At 40.8% G+C, this 21707-nt stretch overlaps 1 protein-coding gene across 1 annotated transcript in view; it reads left to right on the top strand.

The window, feature by feature from the left end:
- Positions 1-21707, top strand: part of LOC142208755 (protein-glutamine gamma-glutamyltransferase E-like) — a 42009-nt gene that overhangs the window by 18793 nt on the left and 1509 nt on the right. Inside the window, exons 6-12 of the mRNA XM_075277446.1 lie at positions 2340-2514; positions 3849-3984; positions 6016-6119; positions 7728-7970; positions 8142-8456; positions 16047-16109; positions 19519-19676. Of these exons, the coding sequence (XP_075133547.1) occupies positions 2340-2514; positions 3849-3984; positions 6016-6119; positions 7728-7970; positions 8142-8456; positions 16047-16109; positions 19519-19676 (1194 nt within the window). The remainder of the gene's footprint in view (positions 1-2339; positions 2515-3848; positions 3985-6015; positions 6120-7727; positions 7971-8141; positions 8457-16046; positions 16110-19518; positions 19677-21707) is intronic.

Raw genomic sequence — 21707 nt, 5'->3', positions numbered from 1 at the left:
TTTAAGGGGTTAAAATGTAAAAAAAAAAAATGTATAAATTTGGTGTCGCCACAATCATACTGACTGTCAGAATGTAGGTGACATGTCATTTTTGGTTGCGCTATGAACACCGTAAAAATGAAGCCCATAAGAATGTTTTGCAAATGCAGTTTTTCTCTAATTCCACCCCATTCTGAATTTTTTTCTGACTTCTCAGTACACTGTGCGGAACATGAAATGGTACCATTACCAATTACAATTCATCCTGCAAAAATTAAGCCCTTATACGGCTCTGAGAACTGAAAATGAGAAAAGCTGTGGCTTTTAGAATACGGAAATCAGAAACTAAAATCGAAAATTCAAAAATTGAAAGATGGCTGTGATGGGAAGGGGTTAAATATGTACCTTCGTACCCTAATGTAAAGCTAGTCTGTCCTACCAGTATGTAAATTCCAACCTGCTATGGGCTGAATTAAGAAACCTATTATTGAACATTATTATGTGTTGTTCTTGGCTCCGATCCTACATATATTACATATATTTATTCGTAAGCCCTCGGAGAATATACTCAAGCAAATTATTTCCCAGCTTATATGATTGGCTGCTAAATATTGTTTACAGCGATTACATGGAGAACATAGGGAGGTTTATGGGATTAACACGATAGTACGGAAAGATTAGCATAAATTACAGCAGGGGTTGCTCCGAAGCTTCTGTCTCTAGTGCAGGTTTTCTTTTTTTTTTTAATAATAGTGGAAATTATCTAGAACTGTCTCTTGAAGATGCGATAGGCCCGAAGGCAGCGGTTAGCAGTAGTCAGACGGTGGCAGCAAAGCACCAAAGCGTAGTCATCTAATCTGGTTTGTCAACGTGAGGTCAACGCAGTACAGAGAATAATGTAGAAGGCAGGTCAAGCAGGCCGGGTCGGAAACAGGAGAGCAGAGCAGTACAAATTCAATGAGCAGAGGTCTGAAGGCAAGACGGGGTTCATAACAGGAGAAAGCACGGTAGAAGAAGAGTCAGAAGGCAAATTAGGAGGTCAGAACAGAGACTACGGGATACTGGCACGGGAGAACTAACTTCCAGAAGAAACTGTATAGCGGTGAGCCAGAGCCAGAGCCCATCTTAAATAGGCCACAGCCCGCCACCAAACTCCAAGCCCCGGAAGTTCAATATCTGGCTCAGGAGGCAACCAGCAACCCCCGCACACCACCGTGGAGGTTCTGGCCGAGGTCCGGAAGTAGAGGGCCAGGAGCAGTTACAAGGACTAGCAACCTCTCCGTACAGCATTGCGGAGGCTCCGGCCGTACTCCTAACAGATATATTATACAATGGTTGCTGTAGATAGGAGATAACCCCTTTAAGCTCCATCTAGCGTTATGTAGTGGTGGCTACAGATATCCAGAACTTTTTTATTGACCAGTTGCTGAATGTGTTAAGACTGTGTTTCCAATGCCAGTCTGAATATGTTCCACCACTGACGCATGATGTTCGAGAATATTTAAGACGTTACACATTTTAAGTAGGAAAAAATGCATCTACATGAGCCAAGGACTGGTAGTGGATTTCAGCTATAACATATGTGCCATTTTACTGCTGTGAGTTAGGGCTAGTTCACACGGGGGGCCATATAGCGAGTTTTGTCACCGACAGTGACGCGGGGAGCCACGTCACTCTCGAGTCAAAAACCCGCCTGCCCGCCCCCCTCCAACCCCCCAGAAGTCAACTCAAGTGAATGGGCCGACTCCGGAGGTTGCAGCATGCCGCTCACGGTAAAAAGCAGCCTGGCGGTCTCCATAGACCACCATTGTGAGGGGGCGGATTATGACGTGGATTACGTGCCATAATCTTCCCCCTCTGTGCCCGTATGAACGGGAATTAAAAGTACATCAAATGGGCCAAGCCCACTTTGATCCCTACCTTGTTCTGCCCACAAAATAGCGAGTGGTGTAGAAAAATGACAAAGTGTTTCATCTCAACAAATATGGGCTGTACATCAAAAATGCACCACTTCTAAATTTATAAAATGGGGTTGACGAAATAGTCTAACCCTATGAGCACGTTCTATAATGACTGTCTATTGTGTTTAGTTCCATTTACTGGCTATATAAAAGTATTATCCCACGTGTTTGGGACGGCTCCATCTACAGTCATTAGATGATGCATACGCCATAAACCTACATAAAAAGCTGGTTTGGGCAGAGCTTTCCTCCTGTTGTATATTGTCAATAACATTTTATTAGTATGTAATGGCTGTCCTTACCATGGTTGGTAAGTATAGGGCTATCTGGTTACATATGAGGTTGTCACATAAGGAAGCTCGCGATCTGACCAGTCTAATATAATGTCATTCTTTCCAGGTAAACAGTAGAGATGACAATGGCGTATTGCAGGGAAACTGGAGTGGAGATTACTCTGATGGCACAAACCCCACTTCTTGGAATGGCAGTGTTGAAATACTGAAGTTTTGGAACGAGCGCAGGCAGCCAGCTAAATATGGGCAATGCTGGGTATTTGCTGGAGTTCTCAACACAAGTAAGTATGTTGTATGAGACTTCCGATACAGGCAGAAAGCTAATTAGCATATGAATAAAAACGGACTTATTCAAAGACTACTGAGGCAATTTACATACAAAAAGTACGTGTGAAATAGCCTTTCTAAAGTCTATGCAAGGATGTGCTTATCTAAAAATGACTTTTCCCAATGATAGAGCCCCTTTAATAGCTGCCATACAGGCGCCCATCCTCAACATCCACAAAGGTGAGTTGTAATTACTAGAGATGAGCGGGTAGTATTCGATCGAGTACGTATTCGATCGAATACTGCGATATTCAAAATACTCGTACTTGATCGAACACTACTAGCTGTTTGAAGTTAGGATTCGATGCAGAATCAGCGTTGATTGGCAGAATGCTATACAGTGCCAATCAACGCTGGTTCTTCTCTTACCTTTAGAAGTCTTCTCCCTGCGCAGCGTTCCCGCGTCCTCTTCCGGCTCTGAATTCACTTTGCTTAGGCATCAGGCCTGGGCAGAGCCGACTGCGCATGCCCGCGCATGCGCAGTCAGCTCTGCCTAGGCCCGATGCCTTGCAGAATGAATTCAAGGCCGGAAGAGGACGCGGGGACGCTGCGCAGGGAGAAGAATCCAGCCCGACCCTCACTCATGGACTCGGTAAGTAGAATTTGATCGAATGTTGCCTACCCCTGAAACGAGCATTTCCCCCCATAGACTATAACAGGGTTCGAAACCCGCTCATCTCTAGTAATTATAAGAAGCCCATTTACCTATCATATATTTTTGGCACATGGAAGGAAATCAGAGTACATAGAGGAAACCTATGAAAGGTAGAAACCCAGGACCCCAGAGCTATAAGTAAATAATGCTTACCACCGAGCCACTGTGCCGACCCAGCAAAACTTCTGATTTCACTGGAACTGGTCAACCATCTCAAGTCTGCATGGAGTCCTCATGACTCTCCTTTGATATCAGGGACATGTTAAGTTTCTAGACACCCAATGATTTGGTTTTTAGGGAATAAATACCACCACGTTAGGACTCTAGCAGTGGTTTTCTAGTAGAAGGCTCCATGTGTGTGAAATAGACATCAGACAATAGAGCGTGAGTCCACCTGCTATCTGACTCGTATGACCAGCTTTACTCCCGGCCTGTGTCAGTTCTCTCTGGCAGTCATCTACACAGAGAACCCACCCACTGTGCAGAGAATGATGGGAAGTGTAGTCCTCTCCTCAATATAACTGATAACCAGGGACAAAACTGTACAAAACGTATTCACAATATGTTATATCCTGAGATATACTCCAGGAACGGTTCGTACCAGGCCATCTTCATAGCTTTCTTTCTCTCCAGCCTACAGAGCACTTGGCATACCCTCTCGTGTGATCACAAACTACAATTCTGCCCATGACACAAACGGCAACTTGTCTATTGAGGAATATTATGATGCAGATGGGAATCCAGTGGACCAAAGTGATGATAGTATATGGTAAGTTCTGTATTGCTACATAGTAAAACATACTTTAACCAATTGACAGTCATTGCTTTTACTTGCCAAGAACTTTATCACTTTTATCAACATTTTTTGGGTGTTTTCAAATGTTTAGAACAATAAGAAGGTGGAGGAAGGTAGCTACTATATACCTTACATAGGATACACTGACATCTAGTGGTAGTCAGAGTCATTTTATAAAGTCTTTTGTGATATCACAATGTTTTGCCTCTGGTTTTCCATAGAACTGCATGGAATTCAAGTTATCTTTAGGAGTTATCAGAATGCATAGCGTCAATGACTGGCAAATATATTTTTTTGTATAATATAGATGTGTCTTTCCTTACCTTTCCTCCTTCCACAACATATCCTAAGATGTATGGCATGAGATGACTAGCTTTTTTAAAAAAATAATACAGATATTATGTCACAAGATGTCTATTCTATATATGTGGCCACCCAGTGGTTCTTGTTGTGTACTGCACCCTGTCACGGATTTGCTAGTATATTGTGATATTCTATTGAATTTGTTCCATAAGAAATTGGAGTCTCTAACCAAATTCTACCACATAATGGTGGACTGTTGTGTACATTTCCTCCATAATCTTCTTTAACATAAAGTAATGTTCCCCACTATTATGTTCCCCCACTAATTGTAATGGGTTACTAAGTGCAAAGACATAACTAGAATTTTTGGGGCCCCATTGGAAGGTCAGCTATGGGATCCACTACCTTACTGTCAGTAATTTAATCACTACTAAGCTAAATAGCAGTAAACAATACCTGATTTAAATTTAGCACCACCATAGGCAGGGCTGGCGTTAGGTAATTGCCCAGGCCAGGCCTACCATCCCCAAAGGGGTCCCTGTGATCCGGAGCATAAGGATTTTAGCCTGATCGATTGAATCCCGGTAGGTGCCCAGCTGTATCTGCATGCTGTGTTGTGCACACCGATACAGTTGAATCCTATGATAGAGCAGGGAGCTGATAAGTCCCTGCTCTGCCATAGAAGACCTACGGTAATGCACAAGATACCGTGACGTAGGTGGCGTGACGACGTCACTGCATCGGGCCACCTGTGCCATTACTACAGGAAGAGTCTTCAGATGTTCCATTCATTGTGAGAGTGCGGTAAGATTAATACAAGATTGGTAAGGGAAAGGGATCACCTGATTAGGGGACAAACTATTATTTTAGGGGGGCTACTATTTATAGAGGAACTTTTAAATATAAGGGGGTGGGGGCGATTGTAAGGGTGAAGTACTATGTATAAGGTGGAACTGTTATACATAAAGGGGTTACTTACTATATATATAAGGGGAAACCTATATAAAGGGGTTACTATATATAAGGGGAAACTGCTAAGTGGGTTATTATAAGAGATGACATATTATATATAAGGGGGGGGGGCTATTGTATGTAATTGTTGCCCCCTTATATTAGTTTCCTTATATATTATAGTTCCTCCCTTATAATAGCACCATTAGAAATAATAGTGTAATTGCACCCCCCTTATAATAGCCCCCTTTAAAAGGGGAGAACTATTACAAATAAGTGAGGCTATTATAAGGTTGAAACTATTAGAAATAAGGGGAGACTATTAGTTATAAGGAGGCTATTATAGTGGGGAGATTGTTATAGGATGAAATATATACTGTATAAGAGGGGACTGTTATACATAAGTGGGGGCATAAGGGGGTTATTACTGTTTTGGGGGCATAAAGGGAGTGTTATTAAACAGGCTTCCACTGGAAATATGATGGCATTGTTGGTATATCAACATTTGGGACCCTGCTTTTAATTTTGCCCAGGGCCACACTTTGTCTATAACCGGTCCTGACCACAGGTGAAGAATTACACAATTCCCATCAAAATCAATAGTTTGTGAAATACAACTCATATATGGCCATAACTAGGGGAAATCTTCTTCAGACCTGCCCTATCTTTATTCTTCCATTGTTATGCTAACAATTGTTATGTTCCTACGGTTATCGAGGCTGACAAGTTTGGTAATATGGTCTTTTTTAGGAATTTCCATTGCTGGAATGAAGCCTGGTTTCAACGGACTGACCTTGATTTATCCTATAGTGGATGGCAAATCTGTGATTCAACACCACAAGAGATGAGTGATGGTAAAAATTTTTTTGAAGAGAACATTGATATACCTGGTGCTGGTAAAAGGGGTTGTCCATTCACATGTGGTGTAATTCTGTACTAAATGCAGATAATTGGCAGCAGTCTGTGATAAAATTATGCCGAATGTGAATGTCATTTTATATAAAAAAAATAAATTGACTGTAAATTCAGATTCTCACAACCATAGTAGAACATGAAAATGTACATTTTTCATGGCCGTTTTGCAGCCGTTTTCACACAGCCCTCATACAGTTCAATGTATTGGGGGATTCATGAACATGGAAAAAAAATAGGACAAGACTAGAGATGGGCGAACCTCCCACAATCCGTATTGTTTCATGTTTGGGTGGCTCGGGTCTTTGATTCGTTTGGGTCAAACAAATTCAAATAGAACCAGAAGTGAAATTATTATATTCTGGGGTCTCAGAGTATATTAGGTGGAGGGCCAGGGGATGTATAAACATAAAATTATACTCACCTTTCCTCAACTCCTTTGGGTTTCCTTGCGATGCACATCCTTCTCTCTCAGTCTCCTCGGTGACTTCATGTCCCCGGGATCAACGCTGAGGCCTGTGATTATGTGCAAAATCCCCTGTATAGGGAACCTTACTCGTCTTTCCATGCAAATGAAATTAATGACCTGTCCTTAGAATACATCCTTAATATCAGATCAGCTAAGGGTGCGGCCTGTTGTTCTCAGCACCCCGCTATACAGAGAACAGAACTGGAGGCAGATAGCTCTATTCTCCATGTAGTGGCCATGCTGAATTACTGCAGTACAATTCCTGTTCACTTGTATAGGTCACATGGGCATACTGAGAATCATGATGTCATGACACTCAGAGCGCCCATGTCACCACTGTGGCCCAATCACTAGCCTCAATGATGACCCTGAGAGCATGATGTCATGAGGAGAGTGCTAGACACCACGAGGAGGTCCAAAAGAAGTGAAGGAAGGTGAGTACACCTCCCCTGGTCCGCCACCTATTATAATAATTTTCCGCAATGCATTCATTTTAGTTAATCTGAGATGAACCCCCAATGGTTCTGTTTTGTTACAAACAAATTTGAGGCAGAGATTGGAACAAGTCAGTACGCCTATATTTAGACATGACCTATTTTTTTAGTGGTCCCTTAAAGCCATGAATACTGTTAATGTAATACAGCCTTGTGATGGGTGATAAAAAAAAAACAACGCACATAGCACGGCTGATTTTCACCGTCGTGAGAATGCAGGCAACCATAACTCCATTTTCCGTGTGTGCTCACCTTCAAGTATTACATTAAATATACAGTGTTGGCCAATGGTCCTGTCTTTCCTGGACCCTATTGTTTGGCTTCAGCAAGCTGAAGAAACCCCAGAAACAGGAGTCAACCATAAATTGCTTTGATATTAGTTCAGTAAATAATAGTACAAATGTTACGTGACTAGGCTGGTCACTTCCCCAGGTCACTATTACCTCCTCCTCATCAAATCTACTGGCATTTATAGTCCACCACGTCACCAGTGAGCCAAAGGGGTGTATTTGACCCTAAACACTGGTGGGAATTACATGTTGAAGATAATGTACTTCTATAGGTAAGATCTACATTTCTGTTTATAGGCACTTTCCAACTGGGTCCCACATCTCAACGTGCAGTACTACAAGGGGATGTGGATAAGCCATATGATTGTCGCTTTGTGTATTCAGAAGTTAACGCAGATGTGATTAAAATAGTTATACAGCGAGATGGATATAAAACCGCAGGAGGAACAGATCGTACAAAGGTTGGAAAGCTCATCTGCACAAAGAATGTGGGGAAGAAAGGCTTCATGAACATCACAAGTGAATACAAGAATGCTGAAGGTACTTCACCAGTAGATCACCAATATATCACAATGGTCTCCAACCATCTGCTCAGAAATCAAAAGTTTCCTGGACAGCCAAAGGCCCAATAACTGGAGATCCAAAGATTGGAGACCATTCATGTAGAGTAAGTAAGTACTAATATAATCTTATCGTGTCCTATATCTTTAGGTTCATCACAAGAAAGGGCATCGTACAATAAAGCACTACGGTTGATCGGTTTGGGTTCAGGATTTGTAGCGTTCTCCGCAGACGGAAACCCCACATCAGCTCCAAGCCGCGAAGCTGAGGTTTCTGGTGAGATTTCAGTTTCTGGATCACCCTATATTGGAGATGACATTGAAGCAATCCTGACCCTCAAGAACTTAACACCAAAAATCAGAAATGTTACTGTCAACATCTGCGCTGCTGCCATCGTATACAACAAGGCCGTGAGACGTAAGATCTTCAATCAGTCACAGAGTGTGAGCCTCAGCCCAAATGAAGGTACCGTCTTCAACTTTTTAATATTTTACAATTGCAAAAGTTAAGAAGGTTGCCTGCTTTATGCAATACTTAAAAGGCCACCCCAAATGTAAATTGAATATTGGTTGTCCCACTTCTGGAACCCCCAGCGATCTGTGAGAAGGAGTACCCAATATCAACTACTCAATTCCTGTGCAACACCACTTCAGGGATCATGAAGGATTACACGGTGATCACCAATGGCCTGTCCATGTAATGCAAAAACAGGTTGTGTCCTCACTCTGTATCAACTTAACAGGCGCAATGGGTTAAATACAAAAGAAATTAAACTCACCTCTCAAATTTTCTGCAACAGACATTGTGATGCTAACTGGGTACCCGCTGGTCACTACTTCTTAGTCCCATCACAACACAACAGGCAATGCTGGAGATGCCCACTCATGAAATCACTGGCTGCTATGGGTCAACACTGTGTCCAGTGATGGGTAACATGGGCATTTCAAGATATTTCCTATTGCGTCAATATGGGACCGGGAAGTAGAGAATAGGAAGGACCAGGGGCAACATGGTGGCTCAATGGTTAGCGCTGCAGCCTTGCAGTGCTGGAGTCCTGGATTCAAATCCTGCCAGAGACAACATCTGCAAGGAGTTTGTATGTCCTCCCTGCGTTTGTGTGGATTTCCTCCCGTACTCCAAAGAAATACTGATAGGAAGAAGAAAAAGTACTTTGTGAGCCCTATATGGCTATTAGCATCTGCCCGCAACTTCATCTGCGGGTTGGTGTTTGCGCTGAGCTGCGTAGAGGTAGCCATTTGCTGTAGTCTGTTTGTCGGCGTGCGCCCCCAGCACTGCCCTTCTGCTCCCTTTACCCCCCCACCCACTTACTACCAAGGGCCCCCCATCTACCGCTTGGCCCCGGATCTCCTTTCTCTTCTCCTTTCCCCACGCCACTGGATCCCTTTGCCAATTCCCTCTTTCTCCCCCGACCCCCAATCATCTTCCCCCCCTCGTGCTTATAACCTTCCTTGTTGACAAGCCAACAAGGAATATTATGCCCATTAGTAATATACTATTAACACATTCTGCAGCACTGTATACCGCTCAACGTTGGTACATCTATATGTGCAAGAAAAACATACATATTCCATTCATGCCCCATATTATAGTACTGCAATGCAAAAGTGGCTAACTCTTTAACCATATATTTCAATGCCTACTGCCAGAGCTGGTGAAGAATTAGACTGAGTAATGGCACATTACTACCAAGATAACCATATTTAAATTTGTAGACAATCAAAATTCAAACATTTTCGCAAATATAAATAATTAAGATGTTTTCAGAATTCTAACCATCTTAGTGGTGACATCTGTTGTCTTGATCGGTTACCAGTGGACATGACCATGGATGCAGGAACTTTGGTCTATCAGTAACCCCCGCATGATGTCTTTACTGTGTCTGGGTTATCTTCTCCTACATGTAGTGTCCCTGCCTGAGAACCTGTCCACAATAAGGTGGCATTCACACGGAGAAAAGTGGTGCTGATTCTGCCACGATAACTTGCGGCAGAGTCAGTGCTGATAAAAAGCCTCCCATTGATTTTAACGTGTTACGCCCTAAACGGAACCCATTGAAGTCAATAGGATTCTGTTTTGCAGTGCTGATTCTGACATGAGTTTATGTGTCAGAATCAATGCCGTGTTACATCGTGTGAATGCCCCCTTACTCCTATGCTATAATTTTAATTTTTTGTAAGTAAATTGTGCTGTATACTATACTTTATGCCTGTGTGTATTGTACGTTATCGTTCTATACTATGTACAGATTGCATTGGATAGATTCAAGAGACTACTCAAATGTAGGTGGTAAGACAATATGTCATTCTGAACATTGGAAAAAAAACCAAGATGTTTCCTTAATGTCTTAAGACGGCGCGTACAAGTGTATATAATGTGACGAATGTCACCAAATATCATATGAACCCAATTTTTCCTCCTCTGCCATCGTTGATCCAAGTCGTATATTAGACGATAATGTCTTCTAGGGTATGGACCATTTTCTTACGAGGTACAATACTATGAAGACGAATACAATATACAAAAATTAAAAAATTATGCATATGAGATGGACTAAGTCAAAACCGGCCAGGGCCAGAAGTCATGAGCAACAAGTAGTAAAGTAAGAATACAAGGAGAACTCGCTCTTCTAGGTACATGTATGTGCTGTTTTTACATTACTACCAGAAATGTGGATAAGAACATAATGTTTGGATAAAATAAGGAATTATTGGAGACGGAAGGAGCTTCTTAGGACCCTAAAATGAAGACAATTGAAGACTTTTCATCTTAGACATCTGTAGCAGAATCCTATCCAAAACCTTTATATGGTGAAGTGATAACCAGGTGAAGAAAATGCACAATACAAGATCACACAACAATCTGTTGGATAACCAATTTGTTATGGAATAAGTTTTTTTTTATATGATCATATACATGGCACTAATCGGCTTTTTATTCCCGATTTTGCATTAAACAGAAGAGGAGCTTTTTTTTAAAGAGTTTTAAGAAAGTATAACCTACAGAATCATAACTACCAAAGAAGGTGCGCACAATTATCAAATCTTCAGGACAGGAGGAGTGGATACAAAATAAAAAAATCAGTAGCATAAAATGGCATCTCCAGTCCAAAGACCTTCAGTTCCAGGAGACAGAAGGTTACAAAAAACGGAAAAAGAAAATAACCAAAAGAGGACCTTTATGCTGCTAGTTTACGTCTCTGCCAAAGCCAACATGCAGTAAAAAAATAACATGTTATCTATATTCTATTGTTTTTATAATTTTCTAAAAAAAAAATGTAACACCTCGAATAAGACAAAACTGTATTTACACTGCATATTGCAACACCTATAACTTTTTTTAAATTTCTGTGCATGGAGCTTTGTGAGGGCTCTTTGTTGCAGGTTGAGATGTAGTTTTCAATGATACCATTTTGGGGAGTTGTGCAGTGTTCCGAATAATTGCTTTTTATTTAAAAAATTTGGGGGGGAGGCGAAATAACAAAAAAAATTGCAATTCAGGCCACTTTGATTTTTTTTTTCTTGCTATGGAATATATATTTTTAGATTTTGATGACGAGGCATTTTGAGATGCCTAATATGTTTAAGTTTATTTTTTGTCAATTATTTTTATATGGATCCTAGAGATTGGGATCATTTACATTTTTATAGTTATATTTCTACATTTTATATTTTTGAAAGATGTTGATTATTTATACCATAAACTGCAATACTTATGTAAGCGTATACTTATGTATTGCAGTCTATTGTAAAATCACTGTAAAATACTGTTGAGCTCTTCTACAGACCTCAATAGTAATATTGTTTGCTTCTTTTTTTTAAGCGATTAGTTGTACTTTTTTAGTGCTACAATTTTGACTTACACATAGTCTATAGTTTAACGTTTAATAATTACCGTATATACTCGAGTATAAGATGACCCGAATATAAGCCAAACCCCACAAAAAACAGGGAAAACGTATTGACTCGAGTATAAGCCGGGGAAAAATGCGAAAATGCATGACATTCAGTTTGTGCTCATGTTAATCCTAGCAGGCAGTAACATATAGGCCCAAAGCCTGTTCTAGTAGTAATAGCCTGTTACTGCTAGCACAAGCTTTGGACCTGTATGGAAAAAGACTGTTACTGCTACCATAAGGCTTTGGGCCTGTATTATAATGCCCTTGATGTCTGGAATACTACCAAAAAGGCCTAAAGCTGGCTAAGATTAACATTGGATACCGGAGAGGTGAGTAAAACTGTTTATTATGTTCTCTCACCTCCCCTGGGGCTCCAATATTATACTCGGGGGCCTGAAAAGACCCCCCCCCCAAGTATAATAATAGCGGCAGTGGGATTGTGGCCTGGGCTCGGGCCTACTCACTGCCGGCCTCCGCGGCCTATAGTATAAGGTGAAGTGGGGGTCAGCAGTGAACAGGTGCGGGGAGATGGTAAATAGGCCACTACTTGCTGGGGATATTCCAGCAGATAGCGGCCTATTATAAAACAAACAAACATAAAGTTCTTATACTTACCAACCTCACGCTGCTCCCGCTGCCTCCTCTTCTCCCGGCAGTACGCTGCGTCAAAGCCTAAGGGGCGTGATGACGCCAGCTGCGCTGAGACGCTGTAAGACGTCATCGACACACGCCGGGTGTAGGCCTGCGCTTACGTGGCAACATCACCCAGCGTGTGTTGTAGCTGTGGGAGGGGGCTGGGACTGGCGCGGAGGCCCGCTGCTGACTGTGGGCGGCCGCTGGATCAGCGCTGCTGCCGATAGGTTGGAGATGAGGCAGCGCTGTCTCCAGGGCTGCCTTAAGATGTTTTCAAAGCAGAGAATACGTTCTGGAAACATCTTGGAAACATCTTGTCCTGTAGACAACTCTGCCTCACCACTCACGTATCAGCAGCAGCGCTGCTCCAGCGGCCTTCCACAGATGTCTTGCACAGGGTGGTCCTCTTTAACCCCTTGCCACCGATGGCATTTTTTGATTTTCATTTTTCGTTTTTGACTCACCTCCTTCTAAACCCCCTAACTTTTTTATTTCTCTGCTTCCAGAGCCATATGAGGTCTTAATTTTTGCGGGACAATTTTTTCTTCATGATGCCACCATTAATTATTCTGTATAATGTACTGGGAAGCTGGAAAAAATTCAGAATTGGGTGGATTTGAAGAAAAAATGCATTTCTGCGACATTCTTACAGGCTTTGATTTTATGGCGTTCACTGTGCAACCAAAATGACATGTCCCCTATATTCTGTGTTTCGGTATGATTCCAGGGATACCAAATTTATATGGTTTTATTTACATTTTGACCCCTTAAAAAAAATCCAAAACTGTGTTAAAAAAATTTTTTTCTAAAAGTCGCCATATTCTGACAGCCGTAACTTTTTTTATACGTCAGTGTACAGGGATGCATAGGGCGTCTTTTTTTGCGTGGCCGAGTGTACTTTTTAGTTCTACCATTTCCGGGAAATGCTATTGCTTTGATCACTTTTTATTCAAATTTTTATCAGAATCAAAACAGTGAAAAAACGGTGGTTTGGCACTTTTGACTATTTTTCCTGCTACCGCGTTTACCGAACAGGAAAAATATTTTTACAGATTTGTAGAGCGGGCGATTTCAGACACGGGGATACCTAACATGTATGTGTTTCAAAGTATTTAACTACTTTTATATAAGTTCTAGGGAAAGGGGGGTGATTTGAATTTTTTATACTTTTTATATTTTTTTTATTTTTTTTAACTTTTTTTATTTTTTATTTTTTTTTGCATTTATTAGACCCTCTAGGGGTGTTGAACCCCAGGGGGTTTGATCACTAATGCAATGCATTACAATGCTAATGCATTGCTAATGCATTGCAATGCATTGCAAAAAATCATCCTTTCTTTTGCAGGCTGCATAGACCAGCCTGTAAAAGAAATAGATTGCAGACCAGTCGGGGAGCCTTGTAAAGGCTCCCGGCTGTCATGGCAACGTGACGTCGGCCCTGGAGCATGCTCCAGGAGCTGGCGATCACGGCAAAATGGCGGCACCCATGCGCCGCCGGGAAAATGGCGCCTCCGCCGCCTTTGACCGTGGCGCCGGAGGGGTTAATGCCTCCAATCGGTCCGGGGACTGATCGGAGACATTAGAGCCGGGAGGGGGTTAAATTACCATATTGACTCGAGTATAAGCCGAGGCGCACTTTTTCGGCACAAAAACTGTGCTGAAAATCTCGGTTTATTCTGAGTATATACGTTATTTCTCAAAAAATTTCAAAACAGTAATTCTGCCGTTTTTGCGTTTTAGGTTTTGTGCTTTTAAACGTGTGATATAAATAACTAGTTTCCTTTATTTTATATTTATAGTAATGTCAGAATTGAAAAAGCTTTTATGTTTTACTATTTTTGCACAATAAAACCCCTTTAAGACTAAGGCCACACATAGCGAACCGCATCAAAAAAGCTCTGTGGGAAAAACTGAGGCGGCAATACATTATTGTTTTTCCCAGAGACCTTTTCACAGAAAGTCTGCAGAGGTTTTCTCTGTAGACTTTCTGCTTCAATTATACTTATAGGGAAACCACAGGCGTTTCCATAGGTTTAATTGACATGCTGCGATTCCCATGTCCGCTGCACATATGTTCCAACAATGTGTGGATGGGATTCACTTCATTTTTTATTTTTTAATCTCTATTTGATCGCTCATATAATTCATTGCCATACCTGTCTGCTACAGTTTATTATATCCTCCCAGTGACAAGTAAAAGACAAATAGATTCCGGACCCCAATGAAAAATCTGTAACTGGAGTTGCACCTACCATATTTCATTTATGGTAGGATCAGAAGTACATTTTGATTTAAAAAAACAAACAAAAAGAAACAGAGCAAGTCGCAAAATGTGGATAACTACAGTAGATGTGGCCAATGGGTCAGACAAGTCTAAAATCTTTCTCAACTCTTCAGTCAACATTCATGTTTGACGCTATTGGGAATGGTGAATAACTTCGTAGCAAACAGAAGTTCATGTATGCTCCTATTGTGGACCATCATTATGGGCCACCATTGAATTGTTTGGCTGACACATCTAGGACTTCACTACGTTTAATCTTTAGGATCCACCATTGTTAATTCTATTTCTGGAATCTGGATCTACGTTAGTGAGTTAGGCCTGGCAGCACAACGTGGGACAAATTTTTTTCAGACCTAATCAACTTTTTGGCAAAGTCGGAAATCAAAAATGAGACAGAAGATTTGGATCAAGAATTGTGCACCTTTCGAGCACAGGTAAAAATTCATGACTTCTAATAATCTAGCAGTAGGCTTTGACTCTGGGTGTATTGGAGACGTTGGGCTAACTTTAGCAGCTTGCTTCTATGTACTATGGCTCTTGACTTTGATTTCTGTAATCTAAGTCAGTGGTGCGTTCTAGGTGGCTTCTGGCAAACTTAAGTAAGCAACTAATACTTCCAGGCTGCATGATTTCAAGCACTATACCTTTCTACTTGCAGTACATAGAAAGATGCTTGTTAAGTAGACTTGGAAGAGTTTCCATTGGGTGAAAGGAAATAATATTTACTATATTTACCACTTACCAGCATCAACCCAAGATGGGAGTGATCAGTGGTCAAAAGACGAACGGGTCTACAAGAGGAGAATATGTTTTCTTTGCATCTTTCAAGATTAACATTCATCCATGGAAGACCTGTGTAAGATCGAAAATGACAAGATATCATGGTGAATGCAATGCATCACCTATAAAATCTCCGAGAATGATACAAGACTCACTCAAAGAGACATGGCCACAAGACCTCCACCTTATTGACTTGCTCCACTTGAAGGTGCTGCCTGAAGACATTAAGGAATCGGAAAATATGACGTTTCATGAAATTTTTATTTCCTTTGGTCAGAAGGCAGCACATATATTGTCTTATTGTTATATATTGTCTAACATATGCAGGAAATCTGTTATTGTACTGTTTTTGTATTTGTGACAAATGACAATGTAGAACACTGGGTAGCGTAATAAATTCCAGACTAATATGGCACCAATTAACGTTCTTGTCCTGTAATAGGTAATGGGCGGGCAATACCCGCTTGTTTATCCTGTATTCCAACCAAGCGGAAAAAAAAATTTGGTAAGTCTTTTTTTTCAATGGTATGTCTTGCATTATCAACTTAATCACTGAATGAAAAACCTTCAAAAATTCCATTAAAACACAATTTAATCCAAATCAAAAAATAACGTACCGAATGGATGCAGAATAAATCAACCCAATAAAATTAATTTCTTCTCTACTGTGATTCGCTGTTCTGATCAATCATTTTCCATGGGACCTTAAAGGGGAAGTAGCCAACACAATGTTCTATACAACCTTGTATATCGAAAGTTCTCGGAGATGAGCCCTAAAGGGGTTCAACCATTATACAGAGCCTACAGGCCTCTTCGTTGGAGATTCTCCATTGACTCCGACAAACGTCCTCTTTGATATCTTACAATATGACTATAGTAGAATTCCCCTTTAACTACCTATGACAGTAATTTTTTCCTTCTGGAATTATTGTTAATTATAGAAATAATGTTGTAACTGAGAACAATGTGTAATATATTACAATTAGGCAAAAACAAATGTCTAAAGGAGGCCATGCTCATTGGATAAAATTAGGTTGATAGTTTACCAACTATTCAAAGACCAATCGATTCACAGATGCAGGACTTCTTCCGTAGGAAAAGTAAAAACATGGCAGAAGGCGCCATCCTTTATGTGTTTTATATGGTGGCAAATACAGTCAAACACTGAAGGCTGGGGTCCCATCTGCATCTGTCTTATAATATCTGTTTCTCTAATCTTGTGACATTATATAATGGCAGTGTGATTGCACTCTTATATGGTTTTTGTTATGCTTAAAGGGAATCTACCATTAAAACGCTTTTTTTTTTTCTAGTTGTCACGTAGGAACAGCCTTAAGAAAGGCTATTCTTCTCCTACCTTTAGACGTCATCTCCGTGCCGCTGTTCCGTAAAAATCCCAGTTTTCATCGGTATGCAAATGAGTTCTCTCGCAGCACTTAGGGGCGGCCCCAGCGCTCACACAGCACTGGGGCTTCCCCAATGCTGCGAGAGAACTCTCCAGCGCAGCCTCCATCTTCTTCAGGAACGTACTCTTCACGCGTCTTCTTCCAGCGCAGGCGGTCAAACTTGTAGGCCTCAGGCACAGCCAACTGTGCATGCCCACAGGCCACAAGAAAATGGACGCTTACTTACTGTGCCATTTTTCTTGTGGTCGCTGAATGTGCATTCAGCTCTGCCCGACGCCTAGAAGTTTGACCACCTGCGCCGGAAGAAGACACGTGAAGAGGACTATCTTGAAGAAGATGGAGGCGGCGCTGGAGAATTCTCTTGCAGCATTGGGGACACCCCAGTGCTGCGAGAGAACTCATTTGCATACCGACGAACACCGGGATTTCTACAGAACGGCGGCACGGAGAAGACATCTAAAGGTAGAAGAAGAATAGCCTTTCTTAAGGCTATTCCTACGTGTCAACTAGAAAAAAATGTGTTTTAATGGTAGAATCCCTTTAAATACTTTTTTAAAATGTTGATTTTTTTTTTTTTTTAAGTCATGCATCTCCATATTCTGACACGGTGACACCAGTAACTTTTTATATGTCTGTGTACAGAGTTGTGAAGAAGGTATTTTTTGGTTGTAGCTTTATTAAAACTATTTTGGTGAATGTATGACATGTTGGGAGTCAAAATTTGGGTATTTGGATTTTTTCCCTTTGTGTCATTCGACATATGGGATAAACATTTTCACATTTTAATAGAATGGGAGTTTTTGGATGGTGGGGATACCTAATCTGTAATTTTTAAAATGTGTTTTTAGTTAGGGAAAGAAAAACTTTGACTTTTTATATTTTTGTGTATTTTTATATTTTGCATTTTTTTCCCCCTAAAAGACTTGAACAATCAGTCATCTACAGTGTTGCTGTCTATGGTAAAATTGTTAGGTTCCTTTTAAATGTGCCTGAGGAAGGGATTAATACCTGTCTGGGAGTCTGTAAAACAGCAAAGATCCAACAGCTCAGGCATTGACTGATAATTGTGATATGAATTTTAAAATTTTTGTGTTTTTATGTTAACTCACACCATACATGTATGCTTGAAACCAGGAAGGGGTTAAAGCGGTTGTCTCTCAACATAAACCCCTTTTAACATCTTCAGGATTCAGCTATTTTGGACCTTGAAAACGTTACAATTTTTCTGTCCTAGTGAGTCTTACATTTTCAAAGCTTCTATATCTGTACAAGAATTAGGTTTTTTTTTTGTTAGGCTGCATGCACATGGAGTTATGCCGGGCTTGTAAAAATACTCATTCACAGCCGTACACGCGAGCACTGCGGAAGGCTCCTGAACACTTCCCATTCACTTCAATGGGAGCGCTCGAAAAGCCGGCATTACGAGCGCTCCCATTGAAGTGAATGGGAAGTGTTCAGGAGCCATCCGCAGCACTCACGTGTACGGCTGTGAATGAGGATTTTTACAAGCCCGGCGTAACTCCGTGTGCATGCAGCCTAAAGTTGTATTTTTAGTGGTGCGATTTGGAGCTACATATGAGTGTATAGAAATATTTTATTCAATTTTTTTTCTTAAGGTGAAAGAATACAATATGTTTTTTTGAGTTGTGTTTTTATGCCACTTATTATTCCACTTTATAATTTTTTTATGTTTTGCAACTTTTGAAAAATTATTTAAAAAAAAAATCCTTTGTCTTTGTTTTGTTGCATACTGAGTACCATAACTTTTTTTTTTTTTTTTCATGGATAGTTATTAGGTTTTTGTATAATTTTTTATTGTTATATCTTTTCAAAATAATACAGAATTTTGAGAAAAGAATTTATCTTTTCAAACATATTTTTAACTTAATTTTTTTTGAGTTTCTGAAGACCGTGTTTGATTATTCAAATAATACACTGCAATAATTTTTTATTGCACTATACAATTCTTGCTCCTTTCTGGGTCTAATAGAATAAAGATGGTGGACTGTCTTCATCAGATCTCATCATGGCAGTGCCAGTGTGGTGGCAGAGAAAGATCCATCCCTCTGAGGATACTCTTAACAGCCAGTTTTGCTAATGAGTTGAAAGAGGCAGGAAATTGTACAACATAAAGAGCAAAACATTACCCACTCGATGTAGCGACTTCACTACATTAGTGGCCAGGTGGACGGTTCCCTGCCTCACCAGTCTACTCAACTCATTTGGGTCTGGAAGAAACCAATAAGTTGAAGCTAGGACATACCTCCCACTGCCTTGGTCAGTGGGACAGCACCTGGAATGTGGGACTGTCCCACTAAATGTGGAATGGTTGGGAGGTATGTGACCAGTTGTTATCACCATAGGAATCTGTGACTAGATTTATACTGTAATACCCTGTAATGGCAAGAAAAACAGTAAACGATGAAGAGGTTATGGAGACCAATACAATATCAATATGGTATGGAAAAATATTAAAACACTGTTTATTTTTATGTTTTTTTTCTACAGAGAAGGAAATCCCTATAAAGATAGCGTATTCCCAATATGACCCTGTATTAACTACAGATCATACCATTAATGTGACGGTTGTATGTCAGATTGAAGACTGGGGTGATCTAATTGTAGAAAGAAACATTGTCTTGCAGAAACCTCCACTTATAACTAAGGTACAGTAACTGCTTTTATAACTAAAACTGTTTGCAGGGCTCTTCACGTAATAGTTTCCTACAGGCTGTAGTCTAAGAATGGGATTGATATGACATCAGATCAGTAGGTTCAGGTTGCTCCAGCATACTCAGAATGGAGCAATTCCAGGAATTTTAGTAAATTAACGATTTGTCACTGGCTCCAAAGGTAAAGTTGGCCGTGCACTTTACATAATGGATGGCCAAATAGTAGTTCATCCCACAGCTATTCTTCCCACCATGCCATACACATGTTTTCTTGGAGTGCATGTATTCAGCTTTGGAGAAGGATCTGCAGCTAGATACTTGAATCAGTGGCTCATACAGTACAGACCAAAAGTTTAGGCACACCTTCTCATTCAAAGAGTTTTCTGTATTTTCATGACTATGAAAATTGTAGATTCACACTGAAGGCATCAAAACTATGAATTAACACATGTGGAATTATAGACTTAACAAAAAAGTGTGGAACAACTGAAAATCTGTCTTATATTCTCGGTTCTTCAAAGTAGCCACCTTTTCCTTTGATTACTGCTTTGCACACTCTTAGCATTCTCTTGATGAGCTTCAAGAGGTAGTCACCGGAAATGGTCTTCCAACAGTCTTGAAGGCGTTCCCAGAGATACTTAGCATTTGTTGGCCCTTTTGCCTTCACTCTGCGGTCCAGCTCACCCAAACCATCTCGATTTGGTTCAGGTCTGGTGACTGTGGAGGCCAGGTCATCTGGCGTAGCACCCCATCACTCTCCTTCTTGGTCAAATAGCCCTTACACAGCTTGGAGGTGTTTGGGGTCATTGCCCTGTTAAAAAATAAATGATGGTCCAAATAAATGCAAACTGGATGGAATAGCATGCCGCTGCAAGATGCGAGCCATGCTGGTTCAGTATGCCTTCAATTTTGAATAAATCCCTAATAGTGTCACCAGCAAAGCACCCCCACACCATCGCACCTCCTCCTCCATGCTTCATGGTGGAAACCAGGCATGTAGAGTCCATCTGTTCACCATTTCTGCGTTGCACAAAGACACGGTGGTTGGAACCAAATATCTCAAATTTGGACTCATCAGACCAAAGCACAGATTTCCACTGGTCTAATGTCCATTCCTTGTGTTCTTTAGCCCAAACAAATCTCTTCTGCTTCTTGCCTGTCCTTAGCAGTGGTTTTCTAGAAGCTATTTTACCATGAAGGCCTGCTGCACAAAGTCTTCTCTTAACAGTTGTTGTAGAGATGTGTCTGCTGCTAGAACTCTGTGTGGCATTCACCTGGTCTCTAATCTGAGCTGCTATTAACCTTCTATTTCTGAGGCTGATGACTTGGATGAACTTATCCTCCGCAGCAGAGGTGACTCTTGGTCTTCCTTTCCTGGGGCGGTCCTCATGTGAACCAGTTTCTTTGTAGTGCTTGATGGTTTTTGCAACTGCACTTGGGGACACTTTCTAAGTTTTCCCAATTTTTCGGACTGACTGACCTTCATTTCTTAAAGTAATGATGGCCACTCGTTTTTCTTTACTTAGCTGCTTTTTTCTTGCCCTAATACAAATTCTAACAGTCTATTCAGTAGGACTATCAGCTGTGTATCCACCTGACTTCTGCACAGCACAACTGATGGTCCCAACCCCATTTATAACGCAAGAAATCCCACTTATTAAACCTGACAGGGCCCAACTGTGAAGTGAAAACCATTACCGGTGACTACCCCTTGAAGCTCATCAAGAGAATGCTAAGAGAGTGCAAAGCAAGAACCAAAGCAAAAGGTGGCTACTTTGAAGAACCCAGAATATAAGACAGATTTTCAGTTGTTTCACACTTTTTTGTGAAGTATATAATACCACATGTGATAATTCATAGTTTTGATGCCTTCAGTGTGAATCTACAATTTTCATAGTCATGAAAATACAGAAAACTCTTTGAATGAGAAGGAGTGTCCAAACTTTTGGTCTGTTCTGTATAAACTATTTATGAAAGCAGTCCAATAGTCCAATCCTTATATCCCTACATCTACCATCAGACCAA

The sequence above is a fragment of the Leptodactylus fuscus genome, chromosome 6 (assembly GCF_031893055.1).
Source record: "Leptodactylus fuscus isolate aLepFus1 chromosome 6, aLepFus1.hap2, whole genome shotgun sequence".
Lineage (NCBI taxonomy): Eukaryota > Metazoa > Chordata > Amphibia > Anura > Leptodactylidae > Leptodactylus > Leptodactylus fuscus.
This window is presented reverse-complemented; position numbering and strand designations above follow the sequence as displayed.